Here is a 22119-nt window from a genome sequence, read left to right on the forward strand (position 1 = left end):
TCAGAGCAGTAGCTGTGCTGTCCCACAGACCTACCTGAGCTGGTGTGACTTGCTCACAGGCCAAGGCAGGGTATCCACAGCAGCAAAGAGTGCAGTGGAGGCTCATCCTGCTTCCCAAGAGAGCTGAGCCATTTCCCTTGACCTCTGTGCTGTTACGGTTTATCCATGCAGCCAGCTAGCCTAAAGTTAGCTTGAGTCAAGAGAGCATAATGCTGCTCTTGCCAAGTCATGCTGGTTATTCCCTGCCTTTCCTCTCTTCTCCCAGGGCTCCTTGGAATGGGAATATTGGACATCCAGAAGATGTAGGAAGTGCTATGTAAAGTGCCATGTAAAGTGGGCCAGAAGAAGATATGACATTCAAGGTACTACTGTAGCAGAGAGTCTTTAATGAGTAGAAGTCATATTTCAAACACCTTCAGGATGTTCTAGGGCAGCTTATTTCCTAGATAAGAATAACTCATCACTTAGAGTATCACGAGGAGGGATAGACCAGATTAACTCACGTGTTACACGTTCACACAGAGACAGTGATTGGGTGACAGGGATGAAGGCTGTCAGTTTTATTTTCACTTGTGAGCTTTGACTTTGGTAGGACATACTGGATGGAAGAGGAGAAGAGCTTTTTTCTCCAGAGTAATGGTGCTTGTGCGGCTGGAAAAGCTGCAGAGCAGGGCAGGGCCAGAAGAAGATGCATTAGGAAGTCCAAGGCAGAAGCAGAGATGGAGGAACTCTTGTGAAGAGCATAGAGTAAATGTACAGACCCAGTTCCCTACTGAAGGAAAAGAGGATATTGAATAGGCTCAGAGTTTGCCAAGTTTTTCCAACTTGGGAAGATACTGGAAGTTTCTGGGTTGAAGGAGGTGAGGCCCATCTCTTCAAGGATACAATATGTAAGAAAAGGAAAATTTGTTTCCTTGTCATTTAATTTCAATCAGCTTCATCCTTTAGAACTTCTGAAATAGAGGAACTTAAAGATCCAGGTCTAATTTTTGACTTAAGACAACCTGTAGTGAGAAATTCAAAACTCTTTCTGATATTTTCAATGTGCTCATATCACCGAAAAGATGCAGACACTTCACCTCTAAACCCAGTCAGATTAGGGATCCCAGTAATAATACTCAGGAAAGCCTGGAATACAAATCTTTAGACTGGAAGCTTTGCTTAATAAAAGCTCTTCCAGAATGCAGAATTCCCTGTCCTAATTTATCCCCCTGCTTTATCCTCTATGAAAGCACATGGTACTGGTATTTCCAAGTCACTACTGCTAAAGTAGAACATCATAAGGAGACATTTTATTTACTGGAAATCGTCTAAAGTGGTATCAGATTTCCTTTATGAGCTATTATATGTATGTAAACCACCTGGGTATTTTTACACTACCATTAGAAGTGCTCTTCAATGATGTCTCATTTATTTTCTCCGCCTACATCCTATTTGTGAAAACAATCTCTAGCAAATCTGAGAGTGAATTGGTCTCCAAGTGAGATATCAAGTGCAAATGAGTGAAATACAGGTTAGAAATGACTAATGTATTTGGGAAAGGAATCTATAGGTGGGAATCTTATACAAATTCTTTGAGAAATCAATGAGTTCTCACAAAATTCATGTGGAAATATACGTATTACCGCAAGGTAATAATACATGTAATTGCTATTGCTTGCTGTGGAATCTACATTATGCTATCACCATGGAGGACATAAGAGCAATGAGGGAAGAGAGGATCAGAAAGTTACACTAATGGCTTAAACTTATAAGCCAAGAACTGAACTAGCTCCCACGGTAGTTCTGGGTATCCTGATTACAGAAATTACTTTATTTTATTTTATTTACATTTCATAGCCTTAAAAGAGGCAAATAAGCACATTGTTTGCTAGTGTAGCTCTGTTGTCTGCAATTGTTTTGTAATGAAAACAAAATCTTTCTGTTTACGAAGCTAACACAAGTCTAGCATGACATTTCACATCCATTCAAGCCATTAAAGAAGATGTTTGATAGTCCTATTACTTATGCAGAAGGGAGAAATACAGTTTATTGTTTAAGTGGATACTTTTCTGTGGTTAGAGGTAGAGATCATTATCACAATTTTTATTGGACAAGTTTAACAGCAAAACACTGTTTGGTAGGAAGTTTGGCTATGAGCTCTGGCTGTCCTATTTGTGGAATAAGTGTAAATCTAGGGAAATAAGAACTTGCAGGTAAAGGAAATAAGTATTAGACAGAAGCCAGTGCTACCTAAAAGCATGATGGCTAAATGTGGCTGCACCTGATTTTACATAAGAGAAGTTATTTTGCTTCAGATTGCAGCAGCCACTGTACTGAACTGCAGGAGACAGGCAGCAAATGAAAACTTGAAAAAAAGCAGTGTGAGATGGGAGGCCAATAGACGTATGCTGTCTATTTACTCAGCAATACTGCAGGGAGCAGCTCAGGATGCTGATGTAGAAGGTCATGGTAAGCAGTCACAAAATGTTAATGACTGGAAGAAAGCATAATTTCAGATGGAAAGGTTAGGGGTGGGGAGAGCAGAGGAAAAAAGCTTTTGAAATAGCTTTATGAGACTCCAATTTAAATCTGAGTTTGCTTTGTTTTCTTTCCTAAATGAGCAGGAGGAAGGGAGAAAGTGATAGTAATATAAGATATCATGGAGTAAATAGCTACCTACTGTAGAAAAACAATTCCTCCATTATTTTTCTTGACTGCCTCTAGACTGTGATATGACTAAGGCCACCAGGGCAAACCTGTAATTACTGCACTGGCAAACAAGGAGGGACATGTCCCACCTTTTCCCACGAGACATTGCCCCTACCTATAAGCAAGAGCACACCGTGATTCACCTGTCCTTAACCCGCCCCATCCCTTTCGTTCGGGGGCATTCCCCGTCATTCGCTGAGCGCGCCCGTGGTGGCCTTGGCGCTCCAAACACAAGCAAAGAGGCTGCTGGCTGGCAGCTATCCAACTGTAAGACACAGACGAAGCAGAGCAAATAAAGCAGCGTTGATATTTTCTACTTTTACTTCTGCACTTTGCTTAAAATGAGCCCTATTTAGAAGGCAGGAAGAAGATTCAGTCCACTTTACTGAGAGGTTTTGTGTTGCGTGTGCTTACTGGCTGAGACTAGGACCTAAGGAAATATGGAGCAAATGTACCACTTCTGAAACATTACAACACAGGCTAGCACTGGAAATATCATACTGAGAGGAAGATGCATCATAATTGGTAAAGTTGACTTTTTAAAATACTTTTTTGTTATTCAGATGTAATTCAAAACTTCATTACTATTTCAGATCTGACCTGCATAATGCGATGGATTAAGGTATGGCCTTTTTTACCCTCTTGTTCAAATTGTATTTTAATGAGCTCCAATCCTTTCTGTGTACATTTTCCTTGTAGATGTTAATTATGCAGTTTAAACTGATAATAAAGTGTATATTCTGATTCTGAACAGTCCCAACTAACTTTAGCCCATGTTCAGGTCTTGCTTGTATTATACAGCAGCTCAAGTCTAGGATCAACATTCAGTAATTTCCTCACTCAGTGAATTGTTTGAAATCAAGCATAGTTTTCCTCCTTTTCACAAAATACACCCCCAAATTCACCATCCTCCACCCTATAAGTTACACACATTCTAGCCTAGACCTTTTCATCTTATCTTTAGAACTTGCGTCTTGAAAAGATTCAAGATGCTTAAGATTTGGTCCTTTCAGTCACAGGACATAACATGTCTTGGATTTCACTTCTTGTTCTTCAGCCTAATACTAACTTTATCTATGTCTTTTTCATATGAATTTCACTAAAAAACCTTGGACCAGAGCGTGGAATCCAGGGAACCCCACCAAAGCAAGCCGTGAGCTGCCAGGCCACAGACTCTTACTCTGAAGCCTTTCGTCCCTGATAGTTTGGGCTTCTTTTCTGGCACAGTCTTACAGGACAAGTGGAGAGTTCTTCGTCATTGATCGTCTATGCCCTGATAAGAGAAGTGGGTTTTCAAATATATCTTTCTCCAGCGATAGGTTAGCTCTGTGGTCCTGTCAGCTTTGCATGATGATCATACAGAATGAGTTATTATCTTCATATCTTCTGTCACAGTGGTAGTGTGTCATTTAGCTTTAGGGATTCTAATTTGTGTCTCAATATCATAAATATCCTCAGGGGGAAATTGCATTTCTTTCTCTCTCTCTTTTTCTCTTTTTTAAAGCTAACTGCTTTTTGCTTCTATAGGATTGCTTGTAAAATAAGGGGTCAGATACACTTCAAGCACAATTTTTCTTTTCCACTAGCCTTCATCAAACTCTCACAACTGATCCACTCAAGAATTGGTCTCCAATAAGTCAAAAAAGTGTATTTTTCAGCAGAGATTGGAGTGATGATAGAGGAATAGGCCTCCATATCTGCAGTTCTCTCACGTTTTTCTTTCTTTTCCGTCTAGATGCACATCTCAGCATAGAACTGCTATTGCTGCATTTTTATAACCAATGAAATAATTTGAAATCTGTGCAGAAAATCCCAGTGTGATCGGTTTTCAAGGAAAATATTCAATTGTCTTTTTCTTGTCAACTTAAAACTTATATCTGAATGTAGACTGAAACAGGAAATAGTGAGATCATGCTGCTGTTGAGAAACAGCAAAGATATAAACAGTATTTATCTCTTGGAAGCAGACGTTAAAAAAGGATGTCCAAAACAAAAAGTTGACAGATTGGTTTTGACTAGAAATAAAAATAGCAGCTGACTAGAGGACATCAGATGGATCCTACTACTAAATGAAAGTAACATATTTATATAAATATAGATATATGTATTGAATAGAAGTGTCAGTTTATTAATATCGTCCTTTGTGCTAAAGCAGTCTGTCATCTGCAGAAAAAACTCTGCTTAACTCTTCGGAAAGCAAATGAAACCTCGCCAATGGCTTTTGTTGTTTTCAGAAGCAGAGATTGCTCAATGTAGGGATTTTCCAACAATGAAATATAATCATTGCGGTATTATAACACCTAAAAACTGTCCATTAATGACCTCCAGCTCAGCTACAACTTCTGAAAACATCTGAAACAAAGTAAAAAAGAAGAAGATAAAAAAAAAAAAAACAGAAAACAGACAAAGCAAAGCTAGAACCTAGAGCTTCTCTAATTCAGTGGACATTCATTACAAATTGAGTTGCAAATAATGCAGCTATCAAGACCCAGCTACCTTATGCTCCAGGCTGGAGTCTTTAAACATCAGTGAAAAAGGCTTGATATGCTCTCTTCTCAATTTATCGCCACTCCGTAAGTCGATGGTGTGCTCTATTCGCTTGTTAATTTCCTCAGGCCCAGACTGGACATGCAAAGCTTGTGCAAGATGGTTTGGAAGCAGATTTATTGAATTTCTTGTTAGGGCAGCCAGAGTCTAGGGGAAAGCACATGCAAACAGAATAAACCTGCTGGTCCCCTTGGGTTAAAAATGCAATGTTTTAGATCATGTTGCATTGCAAACCATTACAGCATCCATGCAATTCATTCAATGAAATCTACAGAAGTGTAAAATAATGTCTGTTCCGCTAAACACATACAGTACATTAGGTGGGGTACTTTAATGTTCTGTTTTATACAGACAGGTTTGCTGGTGTTCTGAATGCTAGGAATACATTTCCCCTTCCAGATTGTGCTGATTAATTATTAGAGCATGCATGAGGGAAGTACACACTGAAATCACAGCAGGATATCTAACTCGATGGTGTGTTTTAACAGCTAAGAATGAAAGCTACAGAAACAGAAGTCACAAGCAAAACAGGAGAAAAGATGTTTTCCTTGACACTGAAGTTACTGGATGTGCATAGTTAAGGAACAGATCATTCAGGCAGGAGTGAAGAAGATGACATTTCTGATTGCATGAGTTTTCAGATAATATGCTCTTCTTCACTACTGGTATATTTCAGCCAGTCTAGATTACAGTTAGACATTATAATTTAACTGTAATTCGTATTATTTTTTAAAAGTCATCTCAATCACATCATTCCGTTGATTCTTTTATTGACTATTCGAAATTCAAAAAAAAAAAAAAAAAGGAAGAAAAGATTCTTGCACAGTTTTGCAAAGGAAAGCTAGTGGAGATAGTACAAAGGAAGCTTCACCTTCAGGAAAGAAGCGGGGTTGACTTTCATAAAAACAATAACTCAATCTCGTTTCATGGTACTGTTTCATGATACAAACCACAGTGAAGCAACAGGCTGAATGGGAAAGCAAACTCTAGGATATTCCCAAGGATTAAGAAATGTTAATGAATGGAAAGGATATAAACCTTCATACATCACAGCACAAGACACTTTAAAATTATTACGAACAATAAATACACTCTTTCGCATTGGAAAAGTTATCCTGTAGCTCCTTACTGGAAATATCTTTTGCTGTATTTGGCCATCGCTGGGAACAAGAGGCAGCAATAGATTGATCCCTGGATTTCTGTGGAAAGTTAGTTCTTATGGATCATGGGATTACATGCAGCCAATGAGAGATGGAGTTTTCCCTTGTTCATATTCAAAGTATAGTCAGCAAGTACCTTCTAACAAATCTTGGAGTGCACATTGAAACACAGAAGAGCCTTAGATATACACCATCAAATCCATTGACAACTTTCTTTGACATGGTTAAAATCCAAGGACTCCATAGTCAGAGATAATGTGTTTCTTTCCCATATACTATATTCTGAAGAATAAATTAAGAGCCAAATATATAGGCAGAACAAGGATATCAGGACTGAAATATTCCCTCTACTGAAGGGAAAGACAATCTTTCCATTAGCTTCGTTAGAGAAAGGGCTCTACTCAGATCTCCTCATCTTACCTCTAGAAAATTGATATCATCAGTGTTTGGAGAAGAAAAATCAAATAAATCTTTCTCATAACACAGATTCAGACATACCTGAATCCATATTTTAGCCTTGGAGTTAAGATGGAAACAAAGGTTAAAGCCAAGCCCCAGAAAAAACAATCCACTCAGTCAGCTGGAAAAATCCTGTGGTACTGCTAACTAAGGCACTGTTGACACTTCTCTTTTAAACTGAACTGTGCAGAAAAGCTGTTATCAGTATGTGGGCCTGAAAACTCACAAAAAGGTCTCAAATTACTGAAGGATAAGATCACATCAGATGCTGAATTAATTCCTCAGAATTAGTTCATATTACTGTGTCTCCACTGGTACCTAAAATCTTAGTTGGGCATTGTGTTTCATTTATGTGAGGGGAATGATCTCAATTGATCTTAGTAAGTGGTTAAATTCATTTCAAATATATATGTATATATTTTTTTAATTTAAATAATTTGCAGAATCATCTTCTTGCTGAATGTATGAACTGGTTTACATTTGGTGGTGGATGAACATGCTGTAATATCACCACTGTGGCAATGATGCCACTGGATTGGTGTGAAAATGGACTCTGCAGTTACATTTATTTCCTGAGAAAAGCAAAAGGAAATTCATATTTTAGTTTGATGGAGTCTCTCCCTCATACCCGTTCATACACTTAAGATAACTGCTTCCCTGTAATCAATAATAAAGATAGAGCAAAATATCATATACACTCAAGAATATATTCTAATCAAGTATTTCTCTATCTCCTTTTTCATTCTATATCTTTTAAAAATGTTTCTGAAGCACTACTGAAAGACCAAGGAACATGAAAGGGAAGAAAAGAATCTGGCTCAAATACTTTGTTTAAAAATTGGATAGTTTTAGTCATGACACACACAGAGAAAGTATTTTGCGTATAGCACAGCCCTTTTATGGAGATAAATGTAGACTGATGCCAATGTTAGTATTGTCTTTTTATTTTATGTTAGGGTATTCTGGATAACTCCCAGAAAATGCTATTTTTAATAGTGATCGTTCTGTGAAGTTGAATTATAAAGATTTTCCTGGAATGAAACTAGTAGATGCCATGTAGCAGAGTTAGCTTTCCACACATACCTGTCATTCTGCCATACCATCATATAGCCCAAAACTTTCTGGAGCTGATGGAACACTGTCAATACCCACCATTTCTCTTGGACCATTACACTTCCATACTAAGTTCTTTATTGGAAACAGTATCCGTGTTGTGATTTCTGCTTTTAATTCAGATTGATTATTGGGGTTTCACAGATCACCTGTCTGAGGCTTATTATGATGCATTATGACTGTTCAAACCACTACTGGCTTGAAAATCGCAGGTGTAGTCTTTTCATGATAATAATCATATATTATATGGGAACATATACAAGGTTCTGCTAGGAAAAAGCCCCGCCAAACTTGAATCTGACTGTAAATGACAGTATGAATAAAAATAAATAAATAAAAAGAACTACTTTGGAAACATTTTACAGAGATTTTTTAAAAAAATATAATGGGAATTAGTTCTTCCTTTCTCCTCTCAAAGATTTCATTTAACAAGTAAAATCATCCTGGCTTCAACAAGGCAGGAAAACTACGATCAGTACCGTCTAGAAAACTCTAGGAAGACTTTAAGACAGCTTTTTTCATACATTAACATCAGGCCTTAGCATGACATATGAGAGTCACATGTTTCAAGAGATAGGATATGGGTAGGTACTAGTTCAAGAGAATAACACCTAAACTCAGCTGTCTACCTGCTTGGTGTCTCAGCTTCTGTTACTGACGATGGATACTCTGGATACTTCCAGTTGCCCAGTCATTAGCACTTATTGTCAGTGAAGATGCCCTGGGTTATCCAAAGCAACAATCTGGAGCTAGGAGATATGATGCAAGACCTAAAGGGAGGTCCATGCGCTTCTGACAGGGTGAGGTGGGGGGACCAGCAGGAGTATGCTAGGGTATCTCACACTCAACAGGTAGTCGCAACTAAGAAGCTGATTCAGCTTCTTAATCAACGCATTCGCTGGAGCCTAGTGCATTCAGATAATCCACTCGTGGAGATGTTCACCTGTTTCAGCATGTGACTAATGCTGTTGGAGACAGCGCAGGGTCTCCTATTGGCTTCCAGCTAACAGACCAGGCAAACACAGGTCTTTTATAGGTCTCTTGTTACAGCAGCCCCACATGGATGGCTCAGGCACCCTAGAGCACCTCAAATAACCACAAACCCTTTTGTAAGGCTTTTTTTTGGTAAGGGTTTTTTTGCAACTGAGCTGAATGGAAGGACAGACACCTAGCACAATCAGTAGATACACAAATGTTGATGTTTAGGTTTTGAACTGAATTCCACCCCTGCTGTTTATATTCTTTGGTCATCTCTAGGACTCTTTAAATATCTTTTTTTTTTTTTTTGATAACTGAAAAAACCTATTGCAGCCATCACTAATATATATATTAGCCACAGAAATTTCAATTTGCTTTTTTTCTAATTCACCTGATTATAGTCCCATCGGCTGCCTGCAACATCAACGATGGCATTCTACATTCAGCTATTACTTTGGTAAAGCCCAGAGAGGAAAACTGTTCTGTAAATTGATTTAGTTTGTATCCACAAGATAAAAATGTATTTTAAGACAATTGCTTATTTATACATGTCAATAATTTTCATGATTTTTAACTATCTTATTAGATGGGAGTTGGTATAAGAACATCACTCTTTTATTCCCCCTCCCCTCCTCCCTTTTCACTGCTGATACCAAGGTCAGGCTTAACTGAGAGAATGATCAATGAAATAATAGCCTAATCATCATGAGTTTTTTGGACTAGAGAAATGAGAATGTCTTAAAAGGAAAGAAGAAGGAATAGAGAGCGAGTTCAAAAGAGATTCACAACAGCATGTACTCATACCTCTCAGTGAAATGGGAAGACAGATTGACAAAATACAGTGAATACTAAAATGCAGTGTACATGCATGTTTGCAGATGTACCAAAACGCATATAAAACCAGTTCAGTTCAGTTTGAAGAGATGAAAATGTCACCATGGACTGATTAATTGTGAAGGTTTATCACTTCAGAGCAGATTTGTAAGAAGCAGAAGACAGTTGACAGAGCAAGACCTCCATGCAACAACACTTGAAGTCCCAGAGACATTGCAAACAAGTAGGACTACGGCCGTGCGGCAAAAGAAGGGATATGTCATGTCATTACAGATCCCTCTCAGAAAAATGAAGGTAACTCCAGCTGACCTTGTTTCGTAATGACTCATCAATCTTTCAAATGCAGTGGAAAGAGTGGTGTCTGAGGGCATTTTAACATTTCCATTTTTAATTCCTCTAAGCAAGCAGGCTTCACAAGTGATTTTTATGACTGTAAAAGAATTGCGGGTTCCCAGGGTGCTAGCAGTTAACTATCCAGTGCTTTTGGAAAAGGTCTGATCAGGAGCAGTTGCTGTTATCTCCCATTTCTGTTAAACTACACATGACTCTAGCCCACCTATTAGTGGGCCTTAATTATCTCTCAGATGCTCCTTTTTTTCTATTTTTTTATCACAAAAAGGAAAGTAAAGAATGGTCAAATTGTTATCACAGGGGACATTTTTAGCTAACCTTTTCCTTTGCCTTATATTTCAATAACCTATGCTATGCTGGTTCCTTTGGCAGAAAGTCCATCCACATGTCTCTTTACTCTGATGGCAGTACAGTGAAGCTATGCAAGATACATACTCTGACCAGAGTGTCCCAGCTAGTTTGGCCACGTTTACTTCATATTTAAATTACTTCTTTAAGGATTTGTTCAACTAGAGCTGAGCTCTGTATTATTTGATTTCAGTTGGACGAGGAAAAAAAAAAAAAAAAAAGAAATCCCCAGGCCCCTGGCATTTCCTCAGTTTGGATACATGGGTTAATTCTGTCCTGAAGCAATTTGTTTAATCATCTACGGTTACAGTATGTGTTAGAGAAAAGGTTACAGATGAATTTGTTTCCTCTGAGGCTGCCGCTATTCAAATGCACTCAAGCATACTTTATACTTCAAGACATTAAAGGAAGTTTGACTTACGTTCTGTTTTCCCACTATGTTATCGAATGGAAGTTCAGGGCTCCAGGATCCTTCGGTAAATGTTGCCCCACTATTTCTCCTGTCGGAAGAGCTGACAGCCTCTTTCACAATGTCTTCAGGCAAAGTCAACAGACTCTCCTCAGGTTGTTTGATTAAATAAGTCTCAATATTATGCTTCCTCAAGAATTCATTCCGCTCTTTGCCATGCCCTTCTTCAACTTTATAATCCCCATTCAGGCAGTCGAGAGTGGCTTTGGAGATGTGGATTCTCCTGCATAGGTGAAATAAGTAGCAGCAAATCCTGATTGTGCTTTAGTACACATAGGCAGGAAGGAGTACTATGAACTCGGCATCATTCCTAACATGATGGATAAAAAGAGGTGTTTCTGCTGGCTGTGATGATTTATATAATGAAAATATAATAGTGTATCCAATAGAGTGCCATTAATTGTTTCTGATTCCCAAATTCTTTAGAAACACAAACTTCATTTGGGGCAAATACTGTCAAGGCATGCTCACATCAGTAAGTTCCCGAGTTCTGTCACAGGAAAAGCACTTTGATATTCACTCCTCATACCTTTGCTCACAGTAACAGTTTAATGAGAGACCTTCCTGAGTAAGAGACTACTCAATCAAAATTGCTGTTTCAGGTAGATATTGTTAAAGGAAGATATATGTAACATATTAGAGCAGTTTGTCTGAAAGCTCCTTCAGTTAGCTGAGGTAGCTTAGACAATTTAAATTAGTAGTCTGATTGTACCTGAATTAGGGAATAGTTATATAAACTGTTCCAGAACAAGAGAGGTGCAGTGATAATTTCTGGTAAGAGTAACTGAGGAGTTCAAAAAGCTTTTACAAAAGTGCAGCTGTACCTAAGAGAAGGCATATGAAGAACTCAAGTTTTGTGAGAGTGTGATAGGACTGTAGATGTCTTCCAGCCAAACTGGGGGGTTTCATATTTGGACTTTTTCATCAATTGTTATGACTGCTGTGAAGTATAGAAAGAGGTTCAAATAAAGAAAGAATAGTCCTTGTTTATTACTGTCTTCAAGAAATCTTCTACCTGCTATATATAAATTTCAGACACCTCTGAAACATATCCACATAGTTAGCAGTGCAATGCTTTTTAATATAGCATCAAAAATGCAGTATGAGGAGAAAGTCATTAAACATTTAGCTAAGTCAAACAAGTAAATGTGTTGTGTTCTTTATGATATTTTAAAACTAACTAATTTTTCAAAGTTTGAAAGCAGGGCACTTTTTCAAAGTCAGGCTTGCAGTCAAATGCCTAATACTCAGAGACAGCTAAAATTCACAATCATTGCTTACTGACATGCAGTGAGGCATTTTTCTCAGGCACCACAAAATCACATGGTTGCATTGAAACAAATGGTCCCAGCTAACCTCCTGGAGGCTTTCTTCTGGAACTTAAAGGATGCCATTGCAAAGTTATGGTACACAAAATACTGGTCAAATGTTTCTGTATCATATGCCTGCATTGCCAGAACTATCCTATATAAATTACTGGTTGGCTGGTTGTCTTAAAGCTTTGTGAACTGCCCAAAAGTGAACTTGGCACAGACTAGGTCTACGTGGAGTATTAAATACTAGTATATAATTAAAAGACCAGAAAGTTATATCTTGGCCAATTTTAAACCAGTCTCAGCTTCTCACTGAAAAGTTAATACAGGTTAAATACAACTTTCATTGTCTGAAAACTTGTTATGATGTCCATAGAGATTAATACTCTTTTGCGATCAAATATCAGAAAATAGAAGCAACTTTTGGCCTGGACTTTAAAATCAGACCAGAAAGACAATGCATTTCCTAGCTTAGAATTCCAAATAGGCTAAATTAAGTAAAGTACTAATTTAAAACAGAAAAAAAAAAAAGGAAAGGAAGAAAGAGAAAGAAAATGATACATTAGTTGCCACGGTGACTATCTTTGTGCTGAGTTTCAACCTAATATAATTTCAGAAGATTGCATTATAAAGCTGTGAAATAAGGATTTTATAATGGAAATGATAACAGCATGGAGCTGGCTATTGATGTATCACCCTTAAATGGACCAAATATTAATAAATAGTACATTAAAAATGTTGTCTGCTTTCACCTTTGCATAACTTACTTTAAAAAAAAAATGTGATGGAAAAGCCACTTTCTAATTTCATGCAAACACAGTAAATCAGGAACCAGAGCATTGAAGACAGTAAGTCTATCTTAATGTTGAAAAAATGTCAAGCCAGAATCAGGCCCAAAGCTTTATTCAAGCCCTATCAATGATACATCCTGAAAAAATAATTATTGGCTAGGTTTTATCCCAATTCAATAGTTTAAAACCTAGAGGCACCAGCAAAAGACTGTTAGAAATTTGGAATCTGGCAGAAGAGTGTCTCTAAAATAACATTGTAGGATCTTGTATGATTTCCTTATCAGGTGTTCTGGACACATTTGTTTCTCTCTGAAATCCAAAAACTATTTTTTCTCAGCACACCAGATTCTTTCTGACCACAACGTCAGGCTCATTCGCTCGGGGGCAGCCTGTCCCTGAGCAATACGTGCTTTGATGCCTACGAGTTCTCGGTTGTGCATGCAACCCAGTGGAGGGGAGAGCGGAGCCCCTCTCCTCCAGTGCGGGTTGTGCGGTGAGGAAATGCCCTCCCGCACCCAGATTTGGCAGAGGGATTATCACAGCCCCAGGCAGGTGAGCTGCTTCGCTCCATCGAGTGCTCAAGACAGGGCTGTGATCCATATCTGCTGGTGTTTCCTTGCTCATGTTGGAGGAGCAGGACCATTCACAACCTGAGGGCAGCTTTCCTGGAGGGGCAGACAAAAACAGTGTAGCCTTGGGAAGGTGAATGACATCAGTGCCACGGCAGGCAGCAGGATTTGATTGTTGGGGATGGGGACAGGGCAGGAGAGGCTAAAGTGACCTTGACTGCTCTAGTAAATCTGCTCTGTGCCCAGGAAAGTCTGACGTAAATCACCGTTTTGAAGGCCTCGGTGAATTGCTGTCACACATAGGCTTTGCTCTGTTAGCAAACAGATATACGGGAGTGAAAATCGCTCCGCTCCAGTAGACTGCAACTTAGCCAGGCGTTTTGTTGACAACAGCAAGGTGGTGTGTACTCAGGATTATTCATTAATAGCTGTATTGGTTGTATGCATTAACAGTAATAAATTACACTTTATGTAGGAGTAGATGGTGAAACTTAGTTAATTGTTTTGCTCATGTTAACAAAGATGTATATGACCTTTCTTAGTCATCTAAAATATACACATATATCAGTCTAAAGCTGCACTATGGGTAACGGTGGAAGGGTCTGCTGTTTGCACAGATAAGCAAATGTCTTTATAACGTCCTGGGAACAGGGCTGCTCTGACAGATCTTGATGTGTGTGTAGGGAGCATAGCACATGACTCAGACCTGGTGACTTAAAACCTCGCTCGCTAGCCAAGATGATAACATCGCTTAGACTTTTATCTGCATAAAGACGTTTGTGGATATTGCTGCTAATTTCTGTGACCAAAAGGTGCATTGTTACGTGAGATCTTTTGCTATAGAAATCAATGGAAGATGGAACTGCCAGTGAACAGGGCATTCCTGCAATCCCTACTGAAGCTTCAAAGTTAGGAGCTGTGACTTCCAAACCATAGTGAGATAGTGACCAAATCAAGCAGGAATAGCATTTTACCCTCCAGGTGAATCAGTCAGCTCAGACAAAGAAAAACTAGGTATTTGAACGGAAATAAAATATATTTTCATGTAGAGATGGGCTAACGTAAATGACTCAAAATGTCTACTAAAGCATCAAATTTTTTAGAACAGTATCTAGACAGTCTGCTCTCCAAAACTCCTTGTTATTAGTGTAGCAATCTATGGAGACAATTTTTCCCACGCTTTGCGCATTATGGATTAAATTACACCCTCGAACCTCACAGCAACATTTGAATGCAAAAGACCAGAGAATGAAGCCATGGGAAACTCAGGAATGGACTACATCTAACTGTGAAATTTGGATTATCTTAATGGTATCATTTGGGCTGAATACGACTGCCGACTATTTTCAGGAGACAGTGGTGTCAAGATCCGAGCAGCTGTCAAAGGAAAGGAAACCTTGCCGTCTTTTCCAAAAGCTCGGTGAGCTGGGCGATTCCACCCTTTGTGACCATATCTTCCCAAATCCTTGCCAATTGCATTAGAGCAGAATAAAAAGGACATCATAGCCCTTAAACAAAGTAAAGAGAGCTAATCCGCTGGCAAGGTTAGCAGTGCTGTGTGTTGACAACGTGTCTGACTGCGGGAAATACGCGCCGCCTTACCCGGGAATTCCGCCTGACTCGAGCTTGTTTGCGATATCCACGTCCCATGACCAGACATCAAACTGCCACTTTCGCAGGCCCAGCACTCCGCACAGAACCGATCCCGAATGTATCCCTATTCTCATGTCAATGTCATGCTTTGTTCTTGACCTCACGTATCTGTCAAAAAATAAATAAAAGGTCAGACTCGTGAAGGTGTATGCCGCAGTTTCCATATCTTTAGAGAAAGATAGGATATAAAATGTAATGCCAATTTGACATAAAGAATCACCTGGCTTGTAAAGTGAAGAGATAACGTTCTAGGTAGCAAAGTACAGGCCGTGATAAAATGACTCTAAAAGCTGGATTATCATTAAGCACTTAATTAAATGCATGGTTCCGTGGCATGCATATTATTCCAATCAGACAGAAACAGAAAAATAGGAAGAGAAATAGATACCTAAATTAAAGGAATTGTTGGACTCTGTGAGTCCTTTGGCTTGGAATTAGAAAAGAACAATTAACAAAATGACAAAAGCAATTGTCATCACATTTATGTATAATTTTATTTTGTATTCCATTTTTTGAATAACCTGCAGTATTACAAAAATTTTAATTTATTAATTGAAATTTTCCAGAGTCAGTCATTGCACAAAGGTGAATTATTTTTAGTAGATTAGGTCAGATTACTCTTTGGTCCTTTATAACAGTAGTGTGCTTCTAAATGAAGGTTCTTCCACTCTGTATCATGGTAAAGACCACTTCACAGCTCCATAGTAAACACATGTAGATATATTTGTTACTGGTTCCAGAAAAGAGACTTCATCCCAACACTGTTTTCAATTTCTATAAGTCTATTGATTATAAATGGAATTTTACCATGTACAAATAGTATCTTCCTTTCCTTATATAAAGCAATATATGTCATGCACAGCAACAAGCACATTGGTAACATCCTAGACTCACAACTGCTTCTTTCAGCTCCCTGTTAAGATACTCTGGCACATCACTGCGGGAAGCTCACCACTAAGTTATTCGACCTATATCCACTAGGATGATGAAGAGAGCATGTTTCCAGTCCTGCCTGTCTGACAACAATTTGCAGTAAAAATACGATTACAGGTAGTGTTCATTAATATTTGAATAGTATGGTCATGTTGAGAAAAATATTTTGTTATTGCTGGTCTGCGGACAAGACTCCTATTTCTCTGCAAAGAGTCCCAGTCCTACTGTCACGGAAGTCAATAGCAGCACAGCAAGATCACACAACAGAGCAGGCAAAGAATAAACAGCCATTTTTCACAATTCCAAAGCTACCTACTGCTGCCTCAGATGCCTTAGTCCTGACCTTGACAGACCCTCTCTAGAGGAGAAAAGGGTAAATTGTTTACTCCATTCAGTACTTGCCTTTTCATTGTTGCAATAGAAGCATCAATTCAGTGTGTGACAAAAGAGGAAATAAGAGTTTTGAAATGGAGAGAAGTCAGTGATATAAAAATGCGAGGAACTGAGAATAAGCAATTCATTTTTATTGCCATTTTCTGCATAATCTGGAATTTTGGAGGAAAGCAAGCATATGATGTGTCCCAATGTAGCTGTTTCCCTGCTAATGGAGATTTGTTCACAGTATCAGGAAACTAACATATTTCAGGTATCTAAAAGAAAGAGATTTATGCAAAGAATAAGATTGGGAAAGGATTTATCTGTGTTCTGATATTCTGAGTTTATAGTTTTCATCTACAAATTTCTTTATTGCTTTGCAATCAAGAGGGCTTGAGATATCAAAATTAAATAAACACATAATCACTTGGCTGTGCAAGATGAGACTTGAAAACAAACTCTCCACAGTGAAGAAGTGCCTTAAATATTGTGAGAACAATTAAGAACAGTGATAACACTGCTATTCATAATGTGCTGTGAAGAATTTGTATAGATATGCTACAAAAATAACTAAACTAATACTTATAACTGTCAGAGGAATTGTCACGCAACACCCCACGTGATCATTCCCCCAGTCTACCTTTTTCTTTTGTTCAGACTAGGATACTTATTTCTGTCTTTATGTCTGATTTCTGGATTTTGAAGTAAAAAGCTAATTGGATCCAGAGGAGTAATGGAGCAAAAAACTTTTCATTAAAAAATGCACATAATAAGAGGACCTCAATTTTAATAAAGTGCCATAATAAAGTCTGTCTATACATACATACACATATGCACTATAAATCACAGTCTCATATTTATGCACTGTATTCTCTGTATATACTAAGGTATGTAGAGCTCATTGCAGAGACTAGGTACAAATGATGGTGCAACTCAGCAATATTTTGCTCTGTTTCCAGAGGGTTTGTGAAGGGTTGCTGGATTTTTGGTTTTTCTGTCACAAAGATGTTATAATAACCTCAAAAGGCTTCTGTGCCCTCAATCATCCACACAGGACTTTCTGCCTTTGCTCAAAATGTCACGTAAGAGAGCTTTACGCAAGCCTCCTATCCTGCTTGCCTCATCTCTGCCTTTCATAATCCCTAGCAACTTTTTCCCATGTGCAGCTCAGGTGATATTTGATCCCAGCTCCTCACCTGCAGCCATGGGGATTTGGCTACCTGCCTGCATCCTTTGACTGTTTTCTGTCTGCTGCCCATCGTGGTACACCTGCAGGGCCCTGTCTTCACATCCTCCTCTCATTCACCCTTCACAGAAATATGCTTTTATGCTGGCAGGTAGGAAACTAATTGCATGAGGGGACCCAACTGAATCAAGCCACAGGCAGTCTGAGGTATGTTTAAACAGCCTCTGCCCAGAACGTGAATGAAAGCACAGTAGAGGTTTGATCCTGCTCACTTTGTTTTATTACTTACAACGCAACACTAAGAGCAAAAAACCCAATGGTTTATTGCTTTCTTTAAAATTTGGAGCGATGTGGCGTGAAACGGAGTTTTGAGCTATGTAGGCAAGGAGACTTCACCTTGGTTATCTCCATAGCCAGATCCAGCTCCCTAACAGTCAGGCTGCCAAACAAGTATACAAACAAGGTCTTGTTTGTATACTGCTATAGGATAAAAGCAATTAAAACTTCGAAACAACAAACACTGGATCACCTTAGACAATAGGGAGTTCTCATTTACCCAGAAAGAGACAATCTCCCATAAATAATAGCATGCATTAGATCCTGAAACAGTGAAGATTCTCTTTGCATAAACTCAGTCGTTCCTCATATTCTAGTTCTTCTGCCTCCAACATTTGTATAAATATAAATTAGGTATCTAATTAAAAAAATGTTTTTACCTTAACTGTTTCAGAGGCAGATGCTTTTACAGAGTGTATGCAGAAAGCTGCATTATTGATGATTTATAAAGCAGCTCTATTTACCTCACAAGCTGTGTGAAATCTTATCTAGGAAGAGGAAACTGTGACTGATGCTATTCATGTCTTACCTCATTTCAGCAAAGTCAGTTATGAAAATTTCATTGATTTAATTGGACTTTGATGTTTCCTTCTGGCCAGTATTTTTTGTTGGGAGTTGAATTCTGTGCTACTAATTAGAGATTTTCCTGTTTGCATATAGATATGTGAGCCAGAAGTCAGATATCTTCTTTTCAACATTTTCTGTAGCTGCCAGAAAAAATGAATCTCTGGAATTTAAATATATTAAAGGTTCACACTATGCCACACTGGCTACATCTGTATTAAGCAGTTTAGCTGTGCAAGGGTCTCACTATGCTTTAAAACTTTTAAAACAGTCCTAGCTGGCTTTTCCCCTGGCTGACTAGCTCTCTCACAACCAGTTCCCAGATTCAGAAGTTCACATGGGTCCAGAAGGCAGCTTGGATGGGATGCAACCATTTAGTTTTGGAGGTAAAGAAAGTTTGACAGAAAGGAGTTTGCTAGTCTGAGTCACTTTTCATCAGGGACAGCTGACAATGTCTGGGAGTATTTAATATACCTGTAGATTCGCAGTCACTGTTGTATTCACTTATGTGTAATAAGAAAGGAAACTCTGTGCTTTCTCTTTGACCTAAACAAAGGTCATAGTAGGAACTGCTTTGAACAGAAGGTTGGACTAGAGATCTCCTGAGGTCTCTTCCAAGCTGAACTATCCTATGATCCTAAGATTCAACCACATAGAAAACTTTCTTTTTGTTTGGACTTAACAGGTGTGTGGAATTTTCCTACAAGAACTCAAATGCTTTTTCATGCTGACTTGAAACGGTAGTAGGTGAATTGAGGTAAATGCTCTCTTCAGGGTGATTCTGGGAACAGTGTCATGCTTCCACAGGAAACATCTGTTATTTTTAAAAAGCTAGGTAGCAGGATGCACTAAACTACTGAATGGTTTGAAGAACACAGCTAAGGTACGATGACTCACAGGATATAACACTTTGTAGCTCAACTTTACACAGTGTCGAATTTAAAATTTAAGGCAGGCATTATCCCCAGAAGCCAGTTTAAAATAGCTTCAGGGTGCGTTTAGCTTTGAATTAGATCTGGATTCCAGAGTCTGCAGCAACTATTATTTGGAGAAGTTTCATATCAGACTCTTCACTATTATACCTGGTTTGCTCTGAGCTCAGACTGGTATTATAACATCATGGACAGAATTAAGTTACTGCTATACTTATGCTTTCTGATGTTTCTCTTTTGTTATGTCTGCCTCTGCCCTGAGAGACAAAAAACTAATATAGCACAGGGGACTAGAGTACATAAAGCTGCAGGGGCTACTGCAGAGGTAGCTGCTGCTTAATTCTCAGAGTCTTTTGACAAAGAAAAGATATCCAATATCTTTTGAGAAGCAGAAATGGAGTTTCATGAGAAGTCAGAAGTCTTCTTTTTCATCTGAAAACCATGTTATGGCAAGTTATATAAATATACACTCCTATGCCATATTGCCAGTTTCGCTTCGATGTATTTGGTGGCATATTTTAAGAAAAGCTCTCTCAGGGGTGTACAAGCCTATTAATCATGACTCAGTTCGTTTCATATATTCACCCAACAGCAAAAACAAGAAAGGATATACCCTCCTGAAGCTCTGCTCATTTATAGTCAGTGCCTGGAATGCACACTTGTAAGTCCTGATACGATTAAGTCCCAGTATGAAACCTATTCACTCTGTGGCTTGCGTCTGAAAAGTGCTGACAGAAGCTTGCTAAGCAAGCCTTGCATCTTACCCCCTTTCCACTACCATATAGAAACGAAGGTAAGCAATAATCTATAGTGTCTGATTTTTTTGTGAAGCATTGTTCCGTCTTCTGTGAACCAAAGCTCACTCCAGGAAAGGCTGAATCTTGCTCTGTACACTAGGTAAAAAGGATCTCTGTGGAAGGAGTCCAGATTTGGATCAATTATATAATAAGTCTTGGAATATAAAAACAATTCCTCACTGTTTCCATGCCTACTTAGCTTCTTTAATGAGCACTGAGCATTTTGTGTTCTTTTTTTTTCCTTTTTTAATACCCAACAGATCAAGTTAAAAAGCACTATTTTCCTGGGAAAGGCAAGAAACTTGGCAGGTCAGTCACTGAGATCATCTAAAATACATTTCATTTTTTTTTATTAAATGAATTGATGTTAATATTAGCAGCTAATTACAGACTTTTAATGAAGACAAGCTGTTATCTTGTTTCTGGAGTTTAGCCTACACTGTATGCTAGGACTATTTTTTCTGTCATAATAATTACTCTTTCAGTTGGCCTTTTAGTAGGAAAGAATCCAAGAGATGAAACCACTCAGAATTCTTTGATTTGCCAAATAGCTATATTGACATAAAGGTTTGTTTGAATTTCCACCATTATATGGATTTTCAGATTTGCACTATGATATGTGTGAGCCCTGGGGGAGCTGGGCCTCACACAGTCTCCAGCCACCTCTCTCCCCAGTCACATGGATTTCAGGAATAAGGACATTTTAAGAAGGAGGTTGAAGGCAGCAGTCTTCAATCCATGGAAGTGTTTCCTGGCACCTATAATGTCTCTGCATCCTAAACCCTACAGCATGCGCCTTGACATCCTGTGTGACACAGGCTAGTACACGTTATCCACTCGTACATGCTTATATTCCAGCAACTTGTGTCTGAGGGGAGTATTTTTTCCAGGAAGAGATTCAGTCCTGATTTGAAAACGCTGAGGGATAGAAAAACCACCATTTCTCTCAGTAATATTCTCACTTTTTTTTTCAATCTGGTGTTTTCTGCTAGTAAAAATATTGATGTGTTGCTATCAATCAACATTTCAATCCTTTTTTTTTTGATAAGCTAAACAGATGAAACTTTTAAATTCTCTTATTTTAGAGGCACTTCTGCTTCACAAATTATTTTTATGACTTTTCACTATCCTCTTATGAAAATGTTTAACAAGCTGTTTAAACTGAAGCCAATTCACCAAGATATATTATTATCATCTCAGTCTTGACTCTGGTGGACTATGCTCTATAATTCTCATTTTGGAAGTATTCTCTCCTCTTCCATATGATTATTTCCTTCACCTTTCTTCTTTCCTTTCCTTTGCTTCCACTTCCTTTCTCTTATCTATTTCAACATCATTGAGGAAGAGATTGTCTCACCAAATCTAACCTCACTTTACTGTTAGGGCTGAAGTTCACGTTCCATATCTGCTTGTCAGCAAGTAGATATCCATATCTTGAAATTTATTGGATATCCCATCCATAATTTTAACTATCTGGGACTCCAACACAGCTTTGGACTTTCACTAACTTGTGCAGTGAAATGCTGATGACTGCTTTCTTCTTACTTAGCTTCCCCTTTGCTCATTTATATACATAAAGATAAAGAAAAGATGACTATTGTTTTCCATACATAAGTGCAATGACAGATTTAGTTCCCCTGACAAAATCTCTTAGTTCTCCTCAGTACAATCCCTGACGTTAACTTTTCCAATTAGTTTGGGTGAGAATAGATAAAATGAAA

The 22119-nt window shown here is 38.4% G+C and overlaps 1 protein-coding gene across 2 annotated transcripts in view; it reads right to left on the bottom strand.

The window, feature by feature from the left end:
- ADCY8 (adenylate cyclase 8) overlaps window positions 1-22119 on the bottom strand; it is a 121441-nt gene that overhangs the window by 35285 nt on the left and 64037 nt on the right. Inside the window, exons 6-8 of one of the 2 annotated variants that reach the window (XM_062568424.1) lie at window positions 15225-15383; window positions 10902-11172; window positions 5187-5384 (exon numbers count right to left, since the gene is read on the bottom strand). In XM_062568424.1, the coding sequence (XP_062424408.1) occupies window positions 5187-5384; window positions 10902-11172; window positions 15225-15383 (628 nt within the window). The remainder of the gene's footprint in view (window positions 1-5186; window positions 5385-10901; window positions 11173-15224; window positions 15384-22119) is intronic. The other variant, XM_062568425.1, reaches the window with a different exon arrangement.

This window comes from Rhea pennata, chromosome 2, assembly GCF_028389875.1.
Source record: "Rhea pennata isolate bPtePen1 chromosome 2, bPtePen1.pri, whole genome shotgun sequence".
Classification (NCBI taxonomy): Eukaryota; Metazoa; Chordata; class Aves; order Rheiformes; family Rheidae; genus Rhea; species Rhea pennata.